At 47.3% G+C, this 20311-nt stretch overlaps 1 protein-coding gene across 1 annotated transcript in view; it reads left to right on the top strand.

Annotated features, from left to right (window-relative positions):
• The window catches only part of LOC146185506 (phospholipid-transporting ATPase ABCA3-like), a 50180-nt gene that overhangs the window by 26670 nt on the left and 3199 nt on the right, over positions 1–20311 (top strand). The window contains exons 15-21 of the mRNA XM_084606457.1: positions 2452–2577; positions 4524–4781; positions 8434–8621; positions 9177–9428; positions 12376–12570; positions 13347–13468; positions 16941–17114. Of these exons, the coding sequence (XP_084462583.1) occupies positions 2452–2577; positions 4524–4781; positions 8434–8621; positions 9177–9428; positions 12376–12570; positions 13347–13468; positions 16941–17114 (1315 nt within the window). The remainder of the gene's footprint in view (positions 1–2451; positions 2578–4523; positions 4782–8433; positions 8622–9176; positions 9429–12375; positions 12571–13346; positions 13469–16940; positions 17115–20311) is intronic.

Genomic DNA, 20311 nt, shown 5'->3' on the forward strand with positions numbered 1-20311 from the left:
ACCGTTGGTGATATTTAGGTAATAATGATAATAATTAGTTCACGGGAAGGGAAAGGCCCATTATCTGTCGCACTTGTTTCTGTGGACACCTGAACTGCACCGTGAGGGACGGGATGAAGGTGGAAGTGAAAGTGGAAAGAGGGAAATAGGAGCCGCTGTGGAGGGCTACGAAGTAATTTCAACCAGCTGGGGATCTTTACCGTGCGAAGACATCGCACAGCACATCGATCGCAATATTTAGGTAATATATTGAATTCTAGGTGGTCTACGGTTCTTGGTATTAGAGCACAGTTCTGGTGAAATTAAAAAACGATGGCTGTTTTAACGTAGTTAAACCCAGTAGGGCGTGGTAACCATTTGAGCACGTATGTTCATGGGGTTTGACGTCCCAAAACAATGAAGGCTATGAGGAGGAACATCGTACTGGAGGGCTTCGGAAATTTAGACAACCTAGGGTTCTTTAACGTGCACTGACATCGTAGTGAGAGGTGTGGGTGGGTGATCCTGGCCCTGATGGGGCTAGGACAGGTGGGTCACCACCGCTTGCGGCGGGGACTAGCCTGCCGTCATTGCACCCGCCACCGCTTTGGTGGTGGACGACGGCTGTTGCGGCGCGCGTCCTTCTCTCCGTCTTCTTTTTCTTTCTTCTCTATTTTCTTTTCTGTCCGCTCGAGGCAGCGGAGGTGGCTCAGCTACAGAGCCAGTAGCAGGCCCATGCGTTTTCTTTTCCTTCTTCTTACAGACATAACAAATGACATCGTAATTCAGGTGATGAATTGCAAAGAACAAGTCATGATCTAGACAGGGAAAGTAGAAATGTAGGCCTAAAATTAAAATGGAGAAGGCTAAGGATGCTCTACAGCCTCGGAAAGGAACTGCAGTTTGCAATAGTCACTGAAGCATTAGAAGTGGTAGGTGAATATGTCTACTTAGGACTGGTATAGTAACCGCAGATCCGGACCACAAAAGGCAAATAACTAGTTGAATAAGACTGGGATGAAATGTATTTGGCAAGTAGTCGCAGTGTGTGACTAAGCAGTATCGCTCAAGAGGACAGTATGTAACAGTTGCATCGTAGTGGTACTCACCTATGGGGCTAAAACGTGAAGACTAACAAAAAGGGATATACTTCAGCTGAGGGCAAAACACAGAGGTATGGAACGGAGAGTAGCAGGTACAAAGTTAAAACTTAGCATGCAGAGTAGTTTGAAGTAATAACTCGGGTTAAATAGATTCTAGTGGAAATCAAGAAAACAAAATGGGAAATTGCAGGGCATCTAGTGCTAAGAGAAGATAACCGATGGTTGCTAAAGGCAGCAAATTGTGTTTCAACGAAAGAAAAGCGTAGCAGAAAGCGGCACAAGGTTGAGAGAGAGAGAGAACAACTTTTATTTAAAATGCCTGCAGAATCGGTTAGGCTCCCTCCAAGCAGGGAGGACAAGCTTTTACCGTGACGCGGCCACTACGTCAGTCTCGTGCGTTGTGCTCCTTGAGGTTTTGTTACGTCCCTCGCTACTTCCGCGGGTTCGAGAGGGCCGCCGCCCCCTTCTTGGGGGTGCTGCCCCCCCCTCTCCTCGGTTTCGCTCGGTCGCTGCCTCTCTAGAGCTGCCGAGACCTGCTGGACGGCCTTGAGTTGTGTCTCTTGATCACAGCTCCTCGTTGCAGCCTCTAGCTGCGGCGGGATCGTCGTCTTCTCGCTGGCTTCGCGCGGATTTACGCTACAGTCCCAAAGGATGTGAGCCGCGGTGGCTCTCTCCTTCGCGCACAGTCTACACATGTCGCTCGCGTGCACACTCGGACACATGGGCTTCACCCTGCAGTGGGTATCATTGGGCTCATGATGATAATTACAGCGTGCAGTAAACGGGCGCATTGCTTTTCGCCTCAATCTTTCGAAAGGGTCGTCGCTGCGGCCGCGATTTGATCCCGAGTCTGTGGGTTCATCATTCGAGCACTGTAACAACCGAGCCCCCGCGTCTATGCTGATGAAGGTTTATAAAGAAGGCGACGTGCAGTGCATAGATCGAGAGCGTGTTGCAGTCTGCCGCTGAGCGATGTTCTGTTTCGCTTCCAACGGGGAATTCCTTAGTGTGAAGCTACCCAGCCTCAACATTATTTTTTTTTTTTTCGTTCTAGCTCGATACACGGAAGTCAAAGGTTCTTTGTTGCATTTCACCATGTGCAGTAGTGCTTGTGAAATTATATTATATAGCGTTTAACCTGGTTAAGTAGATGACATCGTGTGAAACCACTGTTTGAATTGCCTGCGCCTGGCCACCTGGAGTGTGACGCCACAATCTGACGGGCCAATCAGGAGTCGGGTATACCGATGCGTATTAAGATTTTTCTCGGATGTGATATTGCTATTAGTGCTTTCACACTAAAAATCTTATCTGTCCCCGTGACATTGCTCATGTAACGATTTACACGTTCCACTTTCCGCCTGTGCAGCGATGCTCGCGGTCCTCTTCATAGCGCATGGGCTGTCCATGGTACCCTTTAGTTACATGGTCTCCAGTCTGTTCAATGACAGCTCGTTCGGTCTTTCCACCATGGTCATCTTCCTGTTTTTCATTGGTAAGTTCTACACACTGTTGATGTCTATACTGCCTCCATTGACTCAGAATTTGCCCACCTATTTAGCGAAATCTCTCTGCATACGCGTAAACCGGCACATGAATTCAGCAACAGCAGCAAAAGCTGTTTTCCATTACACACATCAACTGCTCCGAACAGTCTCTCTCAAGCAGTATGGAAGAGCTGTGCTGTGTGCGCGGTGTTTTTCTTACGCTTTTAACCTGACAGCAACAAATACCTCATTATCCAGAAAATCCAGTGTACGCTTTGTTCGCGGCTGCAATGTGAGCGAAAAATCACGAGTATGGCTGTGGTAAGTGGCAGCTGCTAGGGGACATGAACGGGCACCAATTCATCGGGGCGTTTCTGACGTAACGAGACCACGTGATATGCCAGAATTTGGAGGCGCGGACTCATTTCTGTTGGCACCCTTCAGAACCCTTCGATCACGAATCAGACAAGCTATTTCTAGGCCACACAGGCGCGCTTGTAGGGCTTGATCAAACAGGCGCTATTAACCCGGAACCAATAGCTCTTAATAATAATGGGTTCATTTGAAGGGAAAGGCGCAGTATCTGTCACACTTGCTCTGTGGACACCTGAACCGCGCCGTAAGGGAAGGGAGGAAGGTGGGAGTGAAAGTGTAAGGACAGAAAGGGGAGCCGTAGTGGAGGGCAACGGAGTAATTTCGACCACCTGGGGATCTTTAATGTGCGCTGACATCGCGCAGCACACGGACGCCACTTCGTTTCGCCTCCATCGAAACGTAGCCGCCCTGGTCGGCATCGACCCGCCAACTCCGGCACAGATCGGGCGTCTTACCACTGCACCACCACGTCGGGGCACCAATAGCTCTTCCCTGCCCTAAATTAGATGACAGGAGTTTTTTTTTTCCTCCGTTCTACACACTGCTATCTGTTGCATTTGGCGTTTCGCACTGCTGTTACCTGCCACGGCTGTCAGGTGGCATGATACCTCGGTAATACCGACGACGATTACAACGCACGGTAGAGGAGCAGGCGCTTAAAAGGTGCGCTATCATAGTGGAGCAATTGAGGCAGTAGTCAAATGCGTGGACACGAATGAGAAATTAACGACGTCGCATCGTGCCAATAAGGTGAAGCCAGACTCCTTCAATAGACTTTGGTCGAGGTTAAGTGTCCTCCCAAATTGTAGCGCGTTAGTGTTTAAGGCTCTCTGTTCTACAGGAAATCCGGAGTCGGCGTTGTGAGGGAAAATCATTGCCATATGGCTCAGGCAGATGGTACCTCGCACGAACTGCGGAAGAGTTGTACGACGTCACGATACCACTTGAAATATATATCGACGCGGCAGGAGCTCAGCTCGGGGCTTCTCGTTGCCGATCGAACCCTCCAGGACTCTCGCATTCCGAGTCTGGCAGGCCACCCATAGGCGATGCAGGCAGATTAGTACGGCTGTGTCAAGCGAGGCATTACACCTATGTTAGGTGGCCTTTCACATAATGTGTCGCGTAGCTTATTACTAAAGGGTCAGTGTGAGATAAAAAAGACACAAATTAGAAGGTTGCTGAAAAAGCGACTTACACAGTCCGTGTATGCGAACGAGTATATGCAAGGGGAGCCGCGGACGCAGAGACGACGAGAGGCGGGTCGAGGGAAACGTGTCACTTTCGCTCTGGTTACTTTGGTTTAGCCGGGTTAAACCACTATTTTGGAGAGCTAAAGTCCTGGTTGTAACACGAGACCGTAAAACTAACCATGGCATGGTATTCCCGAATACAAAAAGAGCTAGGGGGGCCATTTTAAGGATGTGTTCGGCCGGCAAATGTCTTCCGCATGACGCCTCGCTTCATCCCGACACTCTTTTCTCCACGCTGACTGGCGGAGCTGATTGCTTCCTTCTGTTTCTGACTTGGGGCCGTCAGGTTTGCCGTTACTGTGAAACTGCATTCTTCTCTTGTGCAGGTCTGGTGGGTGCGTTGGAGCCCGTGATTGTGCACTACACCATGACAGTCGCAGAGGCGCGACTGCTGTCGCTGCTACCGCAGATCATGGTCGTGCTGCTGCGAAGCGTGCCTACCTTCACGCTTACGCGCGGCATATCGCACCTGCTGCGGCTGCGGCAAGAGAACGACGCATGCCTCACCGGCGGCGAGTTCCTGAGCAACGCTTGCCACAACATCGACTTGAAACGCACGCTCTCGCTCAAGTACTGCTGCAAAGGTACGCTAGACCGCTGTGCGGGGGCACTCTGATAGCGACCTGTGTTGTCGCGTTAATGAAGGACCAGAAAGAAGACATCGTTATGTAGTGCTACAGTTCGATAGAAAAGCATGACAGAGGTCGTTCTGCAGGTCATCCTATAGGGGCGCTCATAACAAGAATCGAAACGCGTTGTTGCTTCTGTCGTCGAGGCGTATTTTGTCACCTTCTACTGGCGCCCCTACAATGAGAATTGTAAACGAGAGAGGGAATGCATTTTTATGCAGGATGAGAAGTGTCCGAGCCCTTTTATTACACTGGTCGACTTGACCGGGCGCTCATCGCTGCAGCAGAATAACGTTATATAGTTACACGACTCAGTATAATTGAAGTTTCGGTTTTACATTAAGTGACGTGAGGAGATTACTTATTTTGATTTTCCTTTTTTCGTGAGATTCACAAACTGCGACCTGCTACAAAGCTCAGCTGCCCGCCGCTTTCTTAGGTCCTCCTCCGCTATCTCTTGCTTGACTCGGATCGAAACATAAATATACCGGGTGTCCCAGCTAAATTGAACCAAGGGTTACAAAATAATATATTTGAGATAGGTCAGTGAAACCAGTTGCATACAACTGCCAGCCTCCTTGCACACTACAGGCAATTTTTCGTTTTGCAATAACTTACTTGGCTAATTGTGTTAATTTTTTATAATTTAATGAATATCGACTTTAGACCAAAAATGTGAAAGGGGAAAGTTGGAAAGCGCCTTCAGAAACCCCCATTCCAGTAAATGCGATAACGAAAGCATCACGTATATCTTTTTTTCCGGGCTCGGAAGAAAGCCCGCGAAATACAAATAAGACCACGTGACTATACCCATTCGCGCGCCACGATTGTTCACTCGAACCACGACTGAGAGCACCACAATCGTGGCGCTCAAACTCGCTGATGATAATGATGATGATGATGATGATGATGATGATGATGATGGTGATTTTGGAGCATTATATCGACTTGCTCTTCAATATCCTGGCGTTCGTTTCCAGACACACAATAGCGGCGCTGCCGAAGTGGTGCGTGGGTGCCGGTGCCCATGCGATGAGTGACAATAGACGCTTGGCCCAATGAACTTTCATGAGAGTCGGAGTGCGTAGCTGTTTAAGTAGCTTCACAAGCTGCGTGCTCTTGAGCGAAGGAAGATCGGCGTCGATAGAACGGAGGAACAGCTAGGTGTGTAGAAGCGGGAGCTGGCGCAGGTGAAGGCGGGCTGAGCGTAATCATGGCGGAGTGCGGCGTGTTGTCAGGCTCCTCACGGATAAGGAGAGATGCGATGGGCTGGACACTGCCGAGGCATTCACCACTGTGGAAAACAGTAAGGGGAGGTAAAAAGGTGAGACCCACAACATGGCTCACCATGTTGTGGGTCTCACCTTTGAACAGTGAGACCCACAGTGTCTGGCAAGGTATAAGAAAAAATCGAGAACTCGACTTCAGCGTGAGCACAATCGATGATAGCAGCTTGACTCGACAGGAAATCCCAGCCGAGGATGATCGCATATCAGCAAGAAGGCAACACGATGAACTCGATTGTGTACAGTAAGTCCTCCGCTGATCATGACTCGAGCGCTTTACGCTGCTAACGGCGTAATGTTATCAGCAGTGGCTGTGCGCAGAGAGATTCCGGAAACTGGCGTCTTCACTTTCTTTAACGATCCGACAGATTAGCATTCGTTACTGCAATCGCTGCACTGGTGTCTATAAGAGCCATGACTGAGATGCCTTCGATTATAATTTGGCAGGTGAATAATGAGCTCCTTGAATGTTCGATCGGGACGCAGCTCTTGCCTGAAGAACTGCAGCGCCTAGTTTTCCTTTTGAGAATTCTGGCGACTTCGCATCGAAGAGATAGAGCGGCGTCACGGCGAAGTGGAACGGCTGCCAGGAAGGGCGGAACGTTGTGGAGAGATAAGACGACGATGTCTGCTCATCAGGTGCGGAATACTCACGTGATGGATGCCATTATCTGGAAGCTTGGTCAAGTGGTGCTGGGACTCGGCAACAGCGATGGCAATAGGAGCATTATGGCCAAGTAATCAGCAAAAGTAGGAATAAGGGTTGCTTGCTATGACAATGTCAGCGCTTGTACAGGCACTGACATCGCAGGTTGGGTAGGATGGCCGAGGTCTTGAGAGGATTTCGGCAAAAGTCGGTGGACTAGCAATAGGCCTTGGAGAAGTCGGCGTAAGTCACGGGAGCGGTAACAAGTCGGCACGTCAGCATAAGTCAGCGGAGCGGCGACAGGGGGACGATGGGGGGACGGGACTGCCTCGGCAACCTTCTCTTGAATGGCTAGACGGAGAGCAGGGCCAAATACAGTAGCTGTTTTTGTGGGCTAGGCAGAAGTGTAAGCTGATGCGCTACTTCTTCCCGGACGAAATCATTTATCTGTTGCAGCATAGGAGAGCTTTCAGTTGCAGGCGTCAGTACGGCTAGCCCACTTGAGCTGGATGCTGACCAGTCAGCGCCCTTTGCTTGCGCAGCTCCTCGAAGCTCTGGCAAAGCGTCAACACTTCGGAAACGGTGAGCAAGCCACGGGCTAACAATATCTGAAAATCGTCATCGTCTATGGCTTCCAAGATATGCTTTATCATATCAGCTTCCAACATGTTGAAGTTCACTCGTTCGCATAGGTCGATGACATCTTCTATGTAGCCTTTAAAGTTTTCGCCCATCTGCTGCGACCGTTCTCGTAAGCGCTGTCTAGCGCGGAGTTTGCTGACCTCCGGGCGGCCAAGACCTTCTTAGAAATTCCTTTACAAGCCGGTCCAAGTTCAGATGCCCCATCGTGGTTCCGGTACCACAATTTAGCGAAGCCGGTAAGATAAAATAGAACCTATGTGTCGCCGTCCCAATTGTAGAGCCTCATCGGTCCGTAGGAGGTGAGCTAATCTTATATTTCATCGGTTCCGCTAAAGATATTGCCTTGTCCCACTGGCGTAGGGAGCAGGCACAGATGACAGCCTGGTCCGCCTGCGCGGCTTGGTGTCTTACGTCCTCAGGCATTGCAGGTGTCAGGAGAGTGCGACTGCGGAGCTCCAGGATCGGTGTCCAGCCACTCCACCAAGTGCATGACGGGGGATTATTCAAAGTTACTATGACCTGAAGAGCAGCGGCAAACACAGCCCGTAGACAGTCAGGTCGAACACACGCACCAAAAGCAATGTCACTGTCTGGAGTGTTCCACATGTACTTCTTTCTCCTCCCAGTGCCTTGAAATGTCACACAGCAACATGATAATTACGAAGATGAACAAGAAAGCCTGGTTAGTTTCAGTCAGCACAAGGGCAGGTTGTATGACTTCATTGTAAAGGCACTGCATCATCCACGATCACGTGGAATCTAAAATATGGGGAACTAGGAGTCGCGAATTCATGGGTTACCACTTCCGCCGGACACCAGCATAGCCTGCTATGCCATTCCCCGCACTTTTTATTTGTTATCACAACTTTGGTTATGTGCCAATCGAAGCTGACTGTTTTAAGAAATGCAATGTAAAAAAAAAAAGAAAAGGTGCCGGTAAAGAAATGATTTTTCGAGCTCAATGATGCGCTGGGCTGCGTTTCCTCACTCGTCAAGGAAATAAATTGTTTTGTTGGTCTTTGCAATACCGCAGCTCTGCTTTCACGCAACAGCACCAGACCCTCCGAGGGCCGCCAGACGATGCTGCAGCCGTACGAGCCCTCGTCCGCCATCATGGTTGAGGTGTACGTGATGCTGGCTGAGGCCGCCGTGCTGCTCGCATTCATGGCCATCACGGACGTCACCGCATACGGCCGCCTGCGCAAGAGGTTGCCCGGATTGGTATGAGAGCGCGCTCTGATTAATATCGGTCCCCAAGTAGTGCAGGTTATACTACTGGGTGGCCTACAGCACATCAGAGGTCTTAGACTGAAAGCTGTCTGGATACTTCGTGTAAGACAATTCGCCACTTACGTTCCGGTTTAAGGTCGAAGACCAGCGATAAAAGCACGGCTCTATCTTAAGCACGATGAATGCGAGGAAGCAGCAGAGAGGCGTTGCTGTCCTGTGTGTCTTTTTGTATCTGTTTGTTAGCGCTGTGAATATTTTCGTTTATGAGTAATGCACCAACTAGCACAGCAATTAGTTTGACTGGAGAAGCGTTGGTACTTTGGCCACATGGCTTTCTATGTGCCGTCTTAACTAAAAAGTAACCAGGATTAAGGGTTTGCTTCTTAGGCTTGTTTAGAGTTCTCGAACCGTCCCAAGAGGCAAAAAATGGTTTTCACTGATAAGGGTGAGTGGTTTTCCTCCCGTACATATGCGATTAAGAACTTCAGATTTTCTACAAACGCTGCAATACACGGAAACCACGCAGCCTGGTTACTTCTGTCAAAGGCGGGTATACGTTTTTCGCTTCAGGGCCACTGGCGTAGAGAGACCAGAGGCTCGTTGGCCGATTGCAAGGAGGGACCGCGGCTCACCAAGTCCGCGCTCGACTCGGATGTGGCCTTCGAAGACCAATTGGTCAAGAGGCTTGGTGCGGGACCCATGCCGCCCGAGTATGCACTCGTGGTGCGGAAGCTCACCAAGTCATTCAGCCGCTGCAAGGGGATCAGCAACATCAGCTTCGCCCTCAAGCGCGGACAGGTAGATGCTCTTCTCGAGCGACCATTCAGTTCTTGCACTTACATTCACGCATAAATATGCGAGACTCCGCCAGTACAAATTTTCCAGTGAATGTCCCACCGTCATCACGGAACGCCAGCTGACAGCTTCGTTAATTTGGCTTTACAGTGTTTTGCCCGAGAATGGAATTCGATGTGTGACCACAATATCGCGATGATACAGCTTATTCTATGCCTGCAATAAAAATAAGATAAAAGCGCAATAACTGTATTTTTGTAGTCATACAGCCATAAAAATTTTATGCATGGTACACCATATCTAAACTTCCCTCAAGAAAGCACCTTATTTATATAGGCGAACCCACTTTTTTTTTTTCATCCTATTATTGAAGGCAAGCCCAAGTCAAGGTTCTTGATACACGGAATTGTCATGGTAGATTAGCCATCGAGGTGCGTCTTCTGCCTATAAGGAACCTTGAGAAACTATGCGTACGATGGCCTGTGTCCCGGGATTCCCATTCGCATGCTAAAACAGCAGCTGACGGATATGTAGCGGGCCTTGAGCCTCGCGACGTCGTTGCAAGATTCCGTTCTTGTTGCACCTCACCAACTCTCTCCTTCTCACCGAAAGGCAGCGTGCTGGAAGGGCTGCCGCTCTCTGCTTATGTAGTAGAATGATCGAACTGCAAGCTGAGTAACCACCTGGACAGCGGCACAAGTTTTTTGGAAGGTTTACAGATTCAACGCTGCCATCCCTTTCTAGGCGAGTGATGTCGGACAGCACCTGAAGGCAGCATAAAAGGGCACAGCCATGCAAATGCGCGGGGCTTGCAGTAACTTTCTTACATTTATATTTTAGAACCAGGCAACACACGGTATGTATACGGTGTTCGCTCGTAACTTGAGCAAGAATTAAACAAAAAATATGTTCGCCAAAAAATAAACCAACCTTTCTTTCCAAGCGCTCCTCTTTTCAAATTCTGTTTATTTTACCCCACATTATCCCTGCAAATATTTCATCCCATCCGTCCACCTAACTTTCTGGCACTCGCTGCAACTCTTGCCTTTTCTTGGAATACTGCCTGCTACCCTTGGCGACTATCGAGGATGATACCCTCGCGTGGCATGTTCATGCCATTTCTTCATGATTTCAGCTTAGGGATGGCCTTGAGGTAGAGCATCCGCCTCGCTTGAAGAGAAAAGCGGTTGGTACCCCAGTGCTGTGCATCATCCATTGTACCACTCGATTAAAAAATGATTGATGAATGGAATTCAATCGCTAGCATTCATTTTACAGCCCGGTCCCGGTGGCCACATTCCTAAACACGCTATTTCAATAAACAGGGCTTGCTCACTATGGTCTAGTAAACTGCCACCACCTCCTGTACGAACACAGCAAGTAACACAAGGTGTACATTGTCACAAAGAACTGGAATGGGTGTGTTTGAACCCTTCCAAAATTTCCCACAGCCCACACGGCCCTGGAGTGTGTAGTCATAATTTTGCATAATGATATTAGTTAACTAGCATCATCATCATCATCGTCCTCGTAGTTGTCGTCGGCATCAGCAGCAGCCTTACTTCACTCGTTGCTGGGAGAAAGCCTCTCCCATATCCTTGAAATCAACACGGTCCTGTGCCATCTGCATACATTTCATCCCCCTCCAGACTTCGTAATATCTTCCGGCCGCATAACTTCCTCACACCCGCTACTATGTTTGCCTTCTCTTGGTATTCTTTTCTTGTAATTTATTCTTAGCCGCTATCGATTATCTTTCCTTCACAGTACACGCAATGCCCATGCCTGTTTCCTCATAATTTCGACTAGAATGTCACAAATTCGCGTTTGTTCATTTGCTTATACTGCGCACGTTTCCTTCTTTTAATGTTACACCTGTCAGCTAACCAGCGAAATATAGATGTTAGTGTAAGTTAAAAATTAGAGGGTCTCTTACATGTCTCTTAAGAAGGGAATGGTGAAAGCCTACCCTTCCTCTCCTATCATTTGCCTCTCATCGTTAGCCCCTATCGGCGTTCGCTGCAGAGCTGCATACAGGAAAGTTAAGGCGCGATATCTGTCACACTTTCTCCGGCAAGTGTGAGTTCGGACGGTACACCACAGTTCCTGTCGCGTGGTGTTCTTTGGCGCACATAAAAGTGTGGCATTGCAGATACCAAAACGCTAGACAAGAACTAATCTCGTGGAATCTGTCGGAATATGACATCTTGCGCACAACTCTCGCGCATGTGATTTCGTTCCCTAGCCTTAAAAACTTCAGGGAGTGAAATTTCCAGAGCCCTGCAACACTTATAAACCCAAAACCCAGTAACAAAAACACATGAGAAGCCCTACATCATGACAAACAGTATGCAGTTGGTTTCGCTAAGCTGCAGTTTCTCGGTTTTTTAAATCAGACACTCCTATCGAAGAAGTTATGACAAAAAGCTATGAGATGTAAATAAATTAAATCAATACACAATAGCTCACATTTCACTGGTACAAACGTCATTTGATCTCATACAAAATATTATTCAACGTATGTGAAATGTATGAGATTGCATGACTTTGGTATGAGAAAATTTGACATTATTAATACTGATAGATTTTTTTCACTAGGGCCAAGTTACGTAAATTACCCTGTATCCGTAGCAAGTAAACTCTTCTTAAGAGTTTACTTCCTTCTTAAGTCCCTTCTTAAGAGACATGTAAGAGACCCTCTAATTTTTAACTTACACTAACATCTATATTTCGCTGGTTAGCTGACAGGTGTAACATTAAAAGAAGGAAACGTGCGCAGTGGGAGCTGATAGCAAAACAAGGTACGTTGTAATCAGCAGCTCAATGCTTTAGCGTAGCCCCTTTGCTCTGCTTTTAGACGTTGGAAAGGAGCTAGCTTTTATCGTCGGCCAAGTGTGGATAAGGCACCAATGCGATAAAGACATTTTTCTATGACGATGCTTCTGTTCAGTGCCTAGGCATTGTCGGCGTGACCGGGGCGGGCAAGACGGAACTGATGCAGCTACTTACCGGCTTCTCGGAGGCCTCTTCGGGCGACGTCTACCTTGACTCCTTGTCTCTGTCTCGCACACCCAAAAAGTATGCCTCCCAGCTCGGCTACTGCCCGGATACCCTCGGTCTGCCCGACCACCTGACCGGCCGAGAGGTAAGTGCGACGCGATGGACCACCAAAACGCATCGTATAATGCTGCCACTACCGGCATAAAGAACGTGTTATATGACATGAGTAGTTTCAATATAGCGCTGAACAAAAAGACATATTCCAAAGTTCCGGCTGGTTCTTTCCATAATTAGCGCCTTACGATTGACATATAGAGAGGCTAGAAAGAAAAATAATGAAATAATATACACGCTTTGCAGTAGTGGCGGCAAGCTGTTCTGCTGTTCTTGCACCATTACGAACTTCCACTCTGTGTTCCTGCAAAGCTGAACCGTAATAAGATCTGCTGGTGTGGCGGGGTAATCAGTAGCATTCAGAAATATTGCCATTTCAGAAGAGGTAACCTGGCACTGCAGGAATCCAAATTTGCAAGCAAACTTCGATTTCAAAGCGTACGTTATTTAAAACTCGCATGTTTGGTGTCACCGCAGGTGCACTGATTTTTGACGCGCATAATCATGTCTCTTGGGCTTCTTTAACATGCAAGCACATCGCACACCACACGGACGTCTACTTTTTCGGTGGAGACGAAAAGCTAGGCGCTCGTGTACTGTGCAATTGATATCAGTGCACATTAAACAACCCTACGTGGTCGCAATTTCCGGATCCTTCCGCTACGGCGTACCCATAGCCTGAGTGACTTTCATACGTTAAACCTCATAAAGCAAACGAAACAATGCCTAATCATGTATTATCTATGCTTCTTGAGGGATGAATGATCCCTGTTGATGCAATGCTGAAGTTGGATGCGAATTTTGCAGATCCTCGAGCTTTTCTGCGTTCTGCGCGGGTTCCACTTGGATGACACTAAAGCGATGGTGAAGAACGTGCTGCGCATTATGGAGCTCTCCAGCGTCGCCAACGACATAACCCGGAGCTACACGTAAGATACCTGTAGAGATCACCATCCCATGATGATCATGACCAGCCGAGCTGAGCCCACAGCAGGACAAGTATACCCTACAATCACGAATTGTTTCATATTTTGCAGCGTCGCCGTCAACAGTAGTATTCGTAGGGGAGGGGGGACTTTAAATTGATTGATTGATTGAAAACTTTATTTGTCTTTTGGAAGTTTGTTAGCGGTGGAGGTCGAGGCTTCTTCTGGAAGTCCGTCACCTCCCTGGCCGTGGTTGGGGCCCTAGTCCAGGGCTCCACTGAGTCGGGCCACCTCGCTTGCGTGTGCTATGAGTGCCCTCTGGGCCTCTAGCTCGCAGCTGGTGAGCCGGCTCTCCCATTGCTCCGCACTTGGTGTTTTCTGTTTGTGAAATGCATGATTTCTCTCGCATTCCCACGTGATGTGATATAGTGTTGGTTTTGATCCGCACCATGGGCAGCTGGCGCTATATTGTGTTGGAAAAATCTTGTTTAGTATGTGTAGGTTTGGGAAGGAGCCCGTTTGTAGTCTCCTCCATCCCGTGGCTTCTTCCTTGGTTAGTTGTTTGTGTGGCGGGGGGTAGTGGAACCTCAGCCCCTTATATAGGTTTAGTAGGTCTGAATAGCTCTCTCCGCATCTGATCTGGGGGTCCTCCGGGGTGTGCGACGCTCCCGCTCGGCTGGTCATCCCTCGAGCTAGGTTGTCTGCCCCCTCGTTGCCCCTGATTCCCGCGTGGCTCGGTATCCAGATTATGTTTTGCTTTGGTGTCTCCTCCGAGGGCGCACCCTCTTTGAGGATCTTGAGTGCCGCACTGCTAATCCTGCCCCTAGTGTTTACTTATAACTTGACATATCTATTTTTGCTATTCCTAAATGTTTTCTTTATAGTTTCACAGCTACCCATAAGCAATGCATCGAGATATAATGTTCTGCTCATTTATAAATTCGAAGGTTAGTCGACTGTCGCGTTTCCTGTGGACATAAAAACAAAAGCTGTCCATGCTTTCATCGAGAGTGCTCTAACAAGTTGTTTGTCATGCATATGTGACATTAGCCACTACCTGACTGCCGTAATATGACTTCTAAAGACATACGAAGTTTAACATGACCCATGGAAATGGAAATCCTTAATAACGGCCTGTTTCGAACGCTAAGTCGCTCATAAATGATGCTGGCGCGCTGTTAGACCGCTTTTGGAGCGCTTTTGTGTGGACGACAAGATGGCTCGGTGGAATAAGTGGAATAAGAACTTAGGGCACCATATCAGTGGAATGAAATTAGCAACTATACCGAACAGTAAGTTATACACGCTTTCGTGAAGTCATACAGGGTTTGGTGTATAACTTAAAATTCGAAAGGCGTAAAGGTTCCAGTGCTTCAGAAGTTATTGAATACGAATTGTGACCGATTGCCGGCTCCATGTAGTGCCTTCATTGGCAGCATACGTATGGGAGCCAAGGGGAAGGTTTTAAACCTAAGTTTTCTGCCGGGTATGTTTTGAGTCTAGCCGTATGTAACCGAACAAAGGACAAAGTAACCTGTATAAAAGCTAAACACATAGGTAGTGTATGTAAGGTACCGTCATGAGTAAAAGTACTCAGCCGCTGATCGAGCTCGGGAAAACTGCATAGAAATGCCATATAGCGGTAGCGACAAGGACAGCTACAGTGAAACGTGCGTGCGGATAAAATGGGGCACCGCCACGATTATCTTGATCCCAGGTGGCTGTTGCTATTAGAAGTCGCAATGCAGTTTTTCCGAGCTCCGCCACCGGCTCAGTGTTGTATACCACTTTCGCTCACGACTGTACATTGAATGGGACACGATATCAAGCTGGCAAGCGTTCGTAATCGTTTGTACACCAAATTTGCGTGTTCATACAAGTGGAGTACCTGAGATCGCATGTCAGACGTAGATCGACACATTTGCGTTCTTCTGATGAACATGATAAGCGTATTAGGAGCGATCGTATGACTAGGTGTGGTCATGCAGATCATTATTTAAGCGCGTTCGTTTCGCGCGTGTGTGTTTGCGATTCTGTGACCATCATTTGCTCGGTTCGCTGTTCACTACGCTATTTCATTGTCCCACGCGCTGAACTAGCCATAGATTATGCATAAACTGATTAGTCTGCTATGCATTGCTAGGCCTTCCTATCGTCCTACATTTAAAGAAGTTTTTTACGGGGCCCCATCTGGTTCTTGCTCTCTAATCAACAGCTTTGCACATTGCGCCTGATCTTTGCACTTTCGAATGGTTTATTTTCACATGTAAAGACAGGTGGGATGGTTTAACAGCAGATTTTTTAAATCGTTTTATGGTCTTCTGCCTTGTCACTCCACTAGCGCTCAGCTAGCGATTACGGGTAGGGTGGGCTACGTTGCCCACTTTAAGGCCATTCATACTGGCTAGTGTCGCAGGGAGCCGCTCAGCTCGACCGATGTTCACACGTTCAAAGGCGACCCACCGGTCGGTTTACAGAATCGGTCTCGTCATAAGAACCAAGACGTGTCGGCTTTGAATGTTTACCAGCAACTAGAACCAGGATGTAAAATTAACTTCTGTTTCTTTCGGTCACGTCGATGATTGGTTTCCAATTTGCGACCAGCAGTCGCAAAGCCACAATATTTAGCAGTGCTTTAGCGGCTACGGACTGTCCATTTTCGACCAATGCGACCACTAGCGACGTCGCGTTTGGGCCAAAACAGTTGAGCAACCTCCGACAGCCGTAAGTGTGAAAGGTATTTAATTGGTTTATATGTGATAAAGCTGCATCACATTAGAATTCTGACATTTCGATTTATTTCATATGAGCATTCGAATCAAATTGTGGTCATTGACAGCTGCCAGCACCTGTATTTTAGCTAATGGGGACAACCCTATTGTTCTGCAGATGTGTATTGAGCGGCCCTGCACTGCCAATTAAAACGCCACAAGTGGCATAAGAATCTACATACATTTAGGGTGTCGGGATGCATTTGCCTTACGCGAGCTCGCAAAGCGTTCTGCTAAGCTCCAAACTTAGGGCTTTTGACACCTATACTCTCTATGTGGAGTTCCGCAACAAGCATGCCCGAAGAGTTGTGTTTTCAACTTGCACATGTAATTATTTTGTAAACTAGAGAGCTGTACGTCTTGCCCTGTAGCCGACGGCTAAGTCATTACGCTTCTTATTTATGTTTTCAGGAGCTTAGTTTTAATGCGAAAGACTATCGTGGGCCATGATGAGTGGTGTCGCGAGAGCGTGTCATCATAGCGTGGAAGCTACTGAATAATGCACATGGCACGTTACGATCATAACAGCAGCGATGTTACGCCAAGTCATCTGTTGAATCTTTCTTTGTCGCTCATCAACCTGGTGGCTCTGGTTATGAGGGCCACCATGTATATTATACAAATACACTTTGATAGGAATTTCCCTACTGACATTGCAAACAAGGCGCTCTGGATATATGACGCAACGATTGCGTGGGACGCAGTCCCGGCGACAAGCGCAAGCTGTGCATCGCGTTGGCCATCGCGGGCCTGCCCAGCGTCATCCTGCTGGACGAGCCGACCATGGGTGTCGACGTCTCCGCGCGGGCCCAGATCCGCCGCAGCCTGACCATCATCCGCGAGACGACTGACTGCGCCATCCTGCTCACCTCCAACAGGTCGGTGGGCGTACTGGAAGCGTTCCCAGAGTACCGAATCCACTTTCTTCGTGTGAAGGGAATGGAAGTTATGTATTTGCTGCAGCCCAACGTTGCCAGTACGCCGCGTACAAGCTTTTGCGACTGATTTTTCAAAGAGCGTCGCCATTTTCCAACGAGTCCGGAATGACCTCTATAGGAACAGCACGACCGCACTCATAAGTTCCGCTTAAACGAGATTTAGACATTCTCATTTATCGCATTTCCTTGAAGTGTTTACTGTTCTAAGCCTACTGTGCAACAGTAGTTTGTCACTGCCGATAATAACGTTGTGAAAACGTATACGCAGATTGTCACAAAAATAATGTTTGTGCTAGAAACTCTAGGCTGCGGTAGCCTTATTTCTCCAAAATCTGATGTTTTGGACGCAGAAAAGTGATGTCTGCATTGCTCGAGCTGTCACATTCACGAACACACTTAATTACGCATATTTTTGGAACTGGCTCAGGCAAGACTTCCTACAAAAATTAGAGCTAAGACTGATTATTGAGAAGGAGATGCGAATGCATAAAAATTTGGGAGAGAGCATTGGACTAACGTTGCATCCAAGCCTTCGTTTTAACCGTCTCTCGGTATTCGTCTCTCCCATCTGTATCCTACACCAAGAGCCAACTCCAGAGCGTACCTCTCTGCGCTACCGTTTCATTTTTTTTCCCGCTTCATGATAAGACGGCGAGAGCTGATAGGAACATGGGATTTTCGATGACTGTTAGGTTTCGTTTACTGTGGCGGAGGGCGATAATATTTGCTCAAGTGACCATTAACTCGCACAGCCCACCACCTTGTTGCTAACAAGCATGGCGGCAGTGCCTATGCCTCTTCCGAGGAGTACGCGTGGACGCACTCAGTGTATGACTATACCGGCGGTATTGTCCAGTCATCCGCTGGTAGCACTAATAAAAGCAACCATTCCTCCTTACGCGTGACGTTCCACTTCAAAAGAAAGTGCCAGCAGATTTCATTATTAATGCTCCAACGAAGTCAGTAGGAATGTGGTGGTGTTATTTGATGATAAGGAAGGCGTATGATGTATTTTACTACTTCTAGTCCGCGCCTTAGCCTTGTGTGCAAACACGTCGCTGAAATACTTTAGTGAAGTTTTGCGTGCTTACATCGCTAACTTCATGAGATGAGTACAATGGACTTATACTGCAGATATCTGCTTGGGGTGCTGATCACAGAAAGGAAGAAAATGTTCACGGTATTATTGCATCAAGGTTATACTACAAAGAAAGCCAGCACACATTTAGTGTAGCGAATTTTAAAAATAGTGCTCTATGCTGTGCACATTAGAATGTCTCGCTGTTTAGCGCCGCTGGTCGGACGCTTTCGCAATGCGCTTGTTTTGACAACGTATACGTAGCTCGGAGTATTCACTAACGGCGACTTAACGCGTTCACTTAGGCCTTCAGTGGTGTAAAGACATTTTTGCGTCGTTGACGACTCGAAAACTTGTAATTTCAAGCAAAGGTGTAACTGAAATCGAAACCGTAACTGAGGTCAGATATGCCAGAAACTAATTTGTGGAGTAACATCCAGACGAAAGCTCCACCTTAGCTTTGGCTGCATAGCCACAAAAAGTCCAGTATAGTTTGAACCACGGATCGGAAATAATCGAGGGCTGCGTAAAAAAATCGTACTATAATAAATTGTGGTTTAGTGATTGATGATTGATTGGTGGGCGATAGTCAAATACGAGTTAATGAATTCATTGCAATTTGAATAATTTATGAATTAAATAAAAAATAAATAAAATAACGGTGGTTAAGTGATGTCAAAATGCTGAGAATTTTAAGTTGAATGCTTTACGATGATAATAAAATTGTGCAGTTCAATTAAATAAAGAAAATAATTAAAAATTAAAAAAAAAGGAAAACAGGAAAAATGGGAAATTGTCACACTGCTCAGAAGGAAAAGCCAATGATTGTTGATGTTAGGTATAGGAAATAAAAATGTGAAAATATTAGAAAAACATTGTCCGTGTGTGTGAAACCTTATCGCGTCATATCCTAAACGGCGGAGCTTAAGTGTCACACTAATTTGTTCATGGCTCCCCCTGATTGACAAAAGCGAGGGGTCATTTTTTCCACCGATATAAATGGTTTCATAGTAGCTACATAAGATATGTTTGTGGGAGAATGATGGATAGTCAAATATCTATCAGTTTTCTGGCTTTCCTTTCCCGCTTGACCATGATTTTTGAGGCCGTCTAAATGCGTTAAGACAGTTCAGATGCCTTCGGGAAACGGGCGGGTGTCTGTAGGACGCGTTACCGAAAACTGTGGACAGACACACGCCAGGAAATTAAGAAGTGTCATTGCTTTGGAGAAGAAGCCGTATGCGGGTGCGAGAGACACGAGCGTAGCGTATAATGTTTTCAGTATCGAATGTAATGCGTTTTAGGAGGAGACATGAAACAATAATGCAGAAAGAGGACTGGTATGAAATTTGCAATTCTTGGTCTCCAATAGAGCTTTGCTGAAGCCTAAACTACCAACTAGCTCATACTCACATTTTACTATGCTGGAGACCACGATATCCCTTTATTCCGTTATCCACAGAGTTCTTTTAGAGAATGGGATGAGAACCTGCGGGAGTGTAGTTTCGGCTCTTGAAGCATACTTGTGGGCCAATTCCACACTGTTAATAATGTGGCCATGCTGACTTAGATGCTTGCCACTATCAGCATCTTATGCCGTTAGCGGAGCCAAGGTGCTGAAGCCGCGAGGTGGCCAGATGGTTTTATGTCGCAGGGATTATACTGCAGCATAGCAGAAGACGACGGCAGGGGCCATCAGAGGTTGCTGGAATATGAGGAGGGTGCAACGCAGGACTGTTTCCGTTGGCTCATTCAAAGGCTTGGTCTTAGCCAATTTTGGTATCTACTGAGACGCGACTGTGCAGATTAGTCATCTAAATTCACTCCACGAATCCTTTTCAATTTCATAAGCGCTTTTCGTAGCCCATATAGGTAATATAGCTAAATGCGGCGTTAGCTACTGCCTCATCAGTCTATCTTGTTTTGGGGAACAAAAAGCAATTCGGTTTCTCGCAGGTAATTACTGACACCAGCAATCGCGCTATGAGAGCGCGGGGATGGAAATAGCTTGTTGATACTGTTTTTTTTTCGAGAACGAAACAAAATCTTATGTTTGAAG

The sequence above is a fragment of the Amblyomma maculatum genome, chromosome 6 (genome assembly GCF_055883805.1).
Source record: "Amblyomma maculatum isolate TAMU_Amacu chromosome 6, ASM5588380v1, whole genome shotgun sequence".
In the NCBI taxonomy this organism is placed as follows: Eukaryota; Metazoa; Arthropoda; class Arachnida; order Ixodida; family Ixodidae; genus Amblyomma; species Amblyomma maculatum.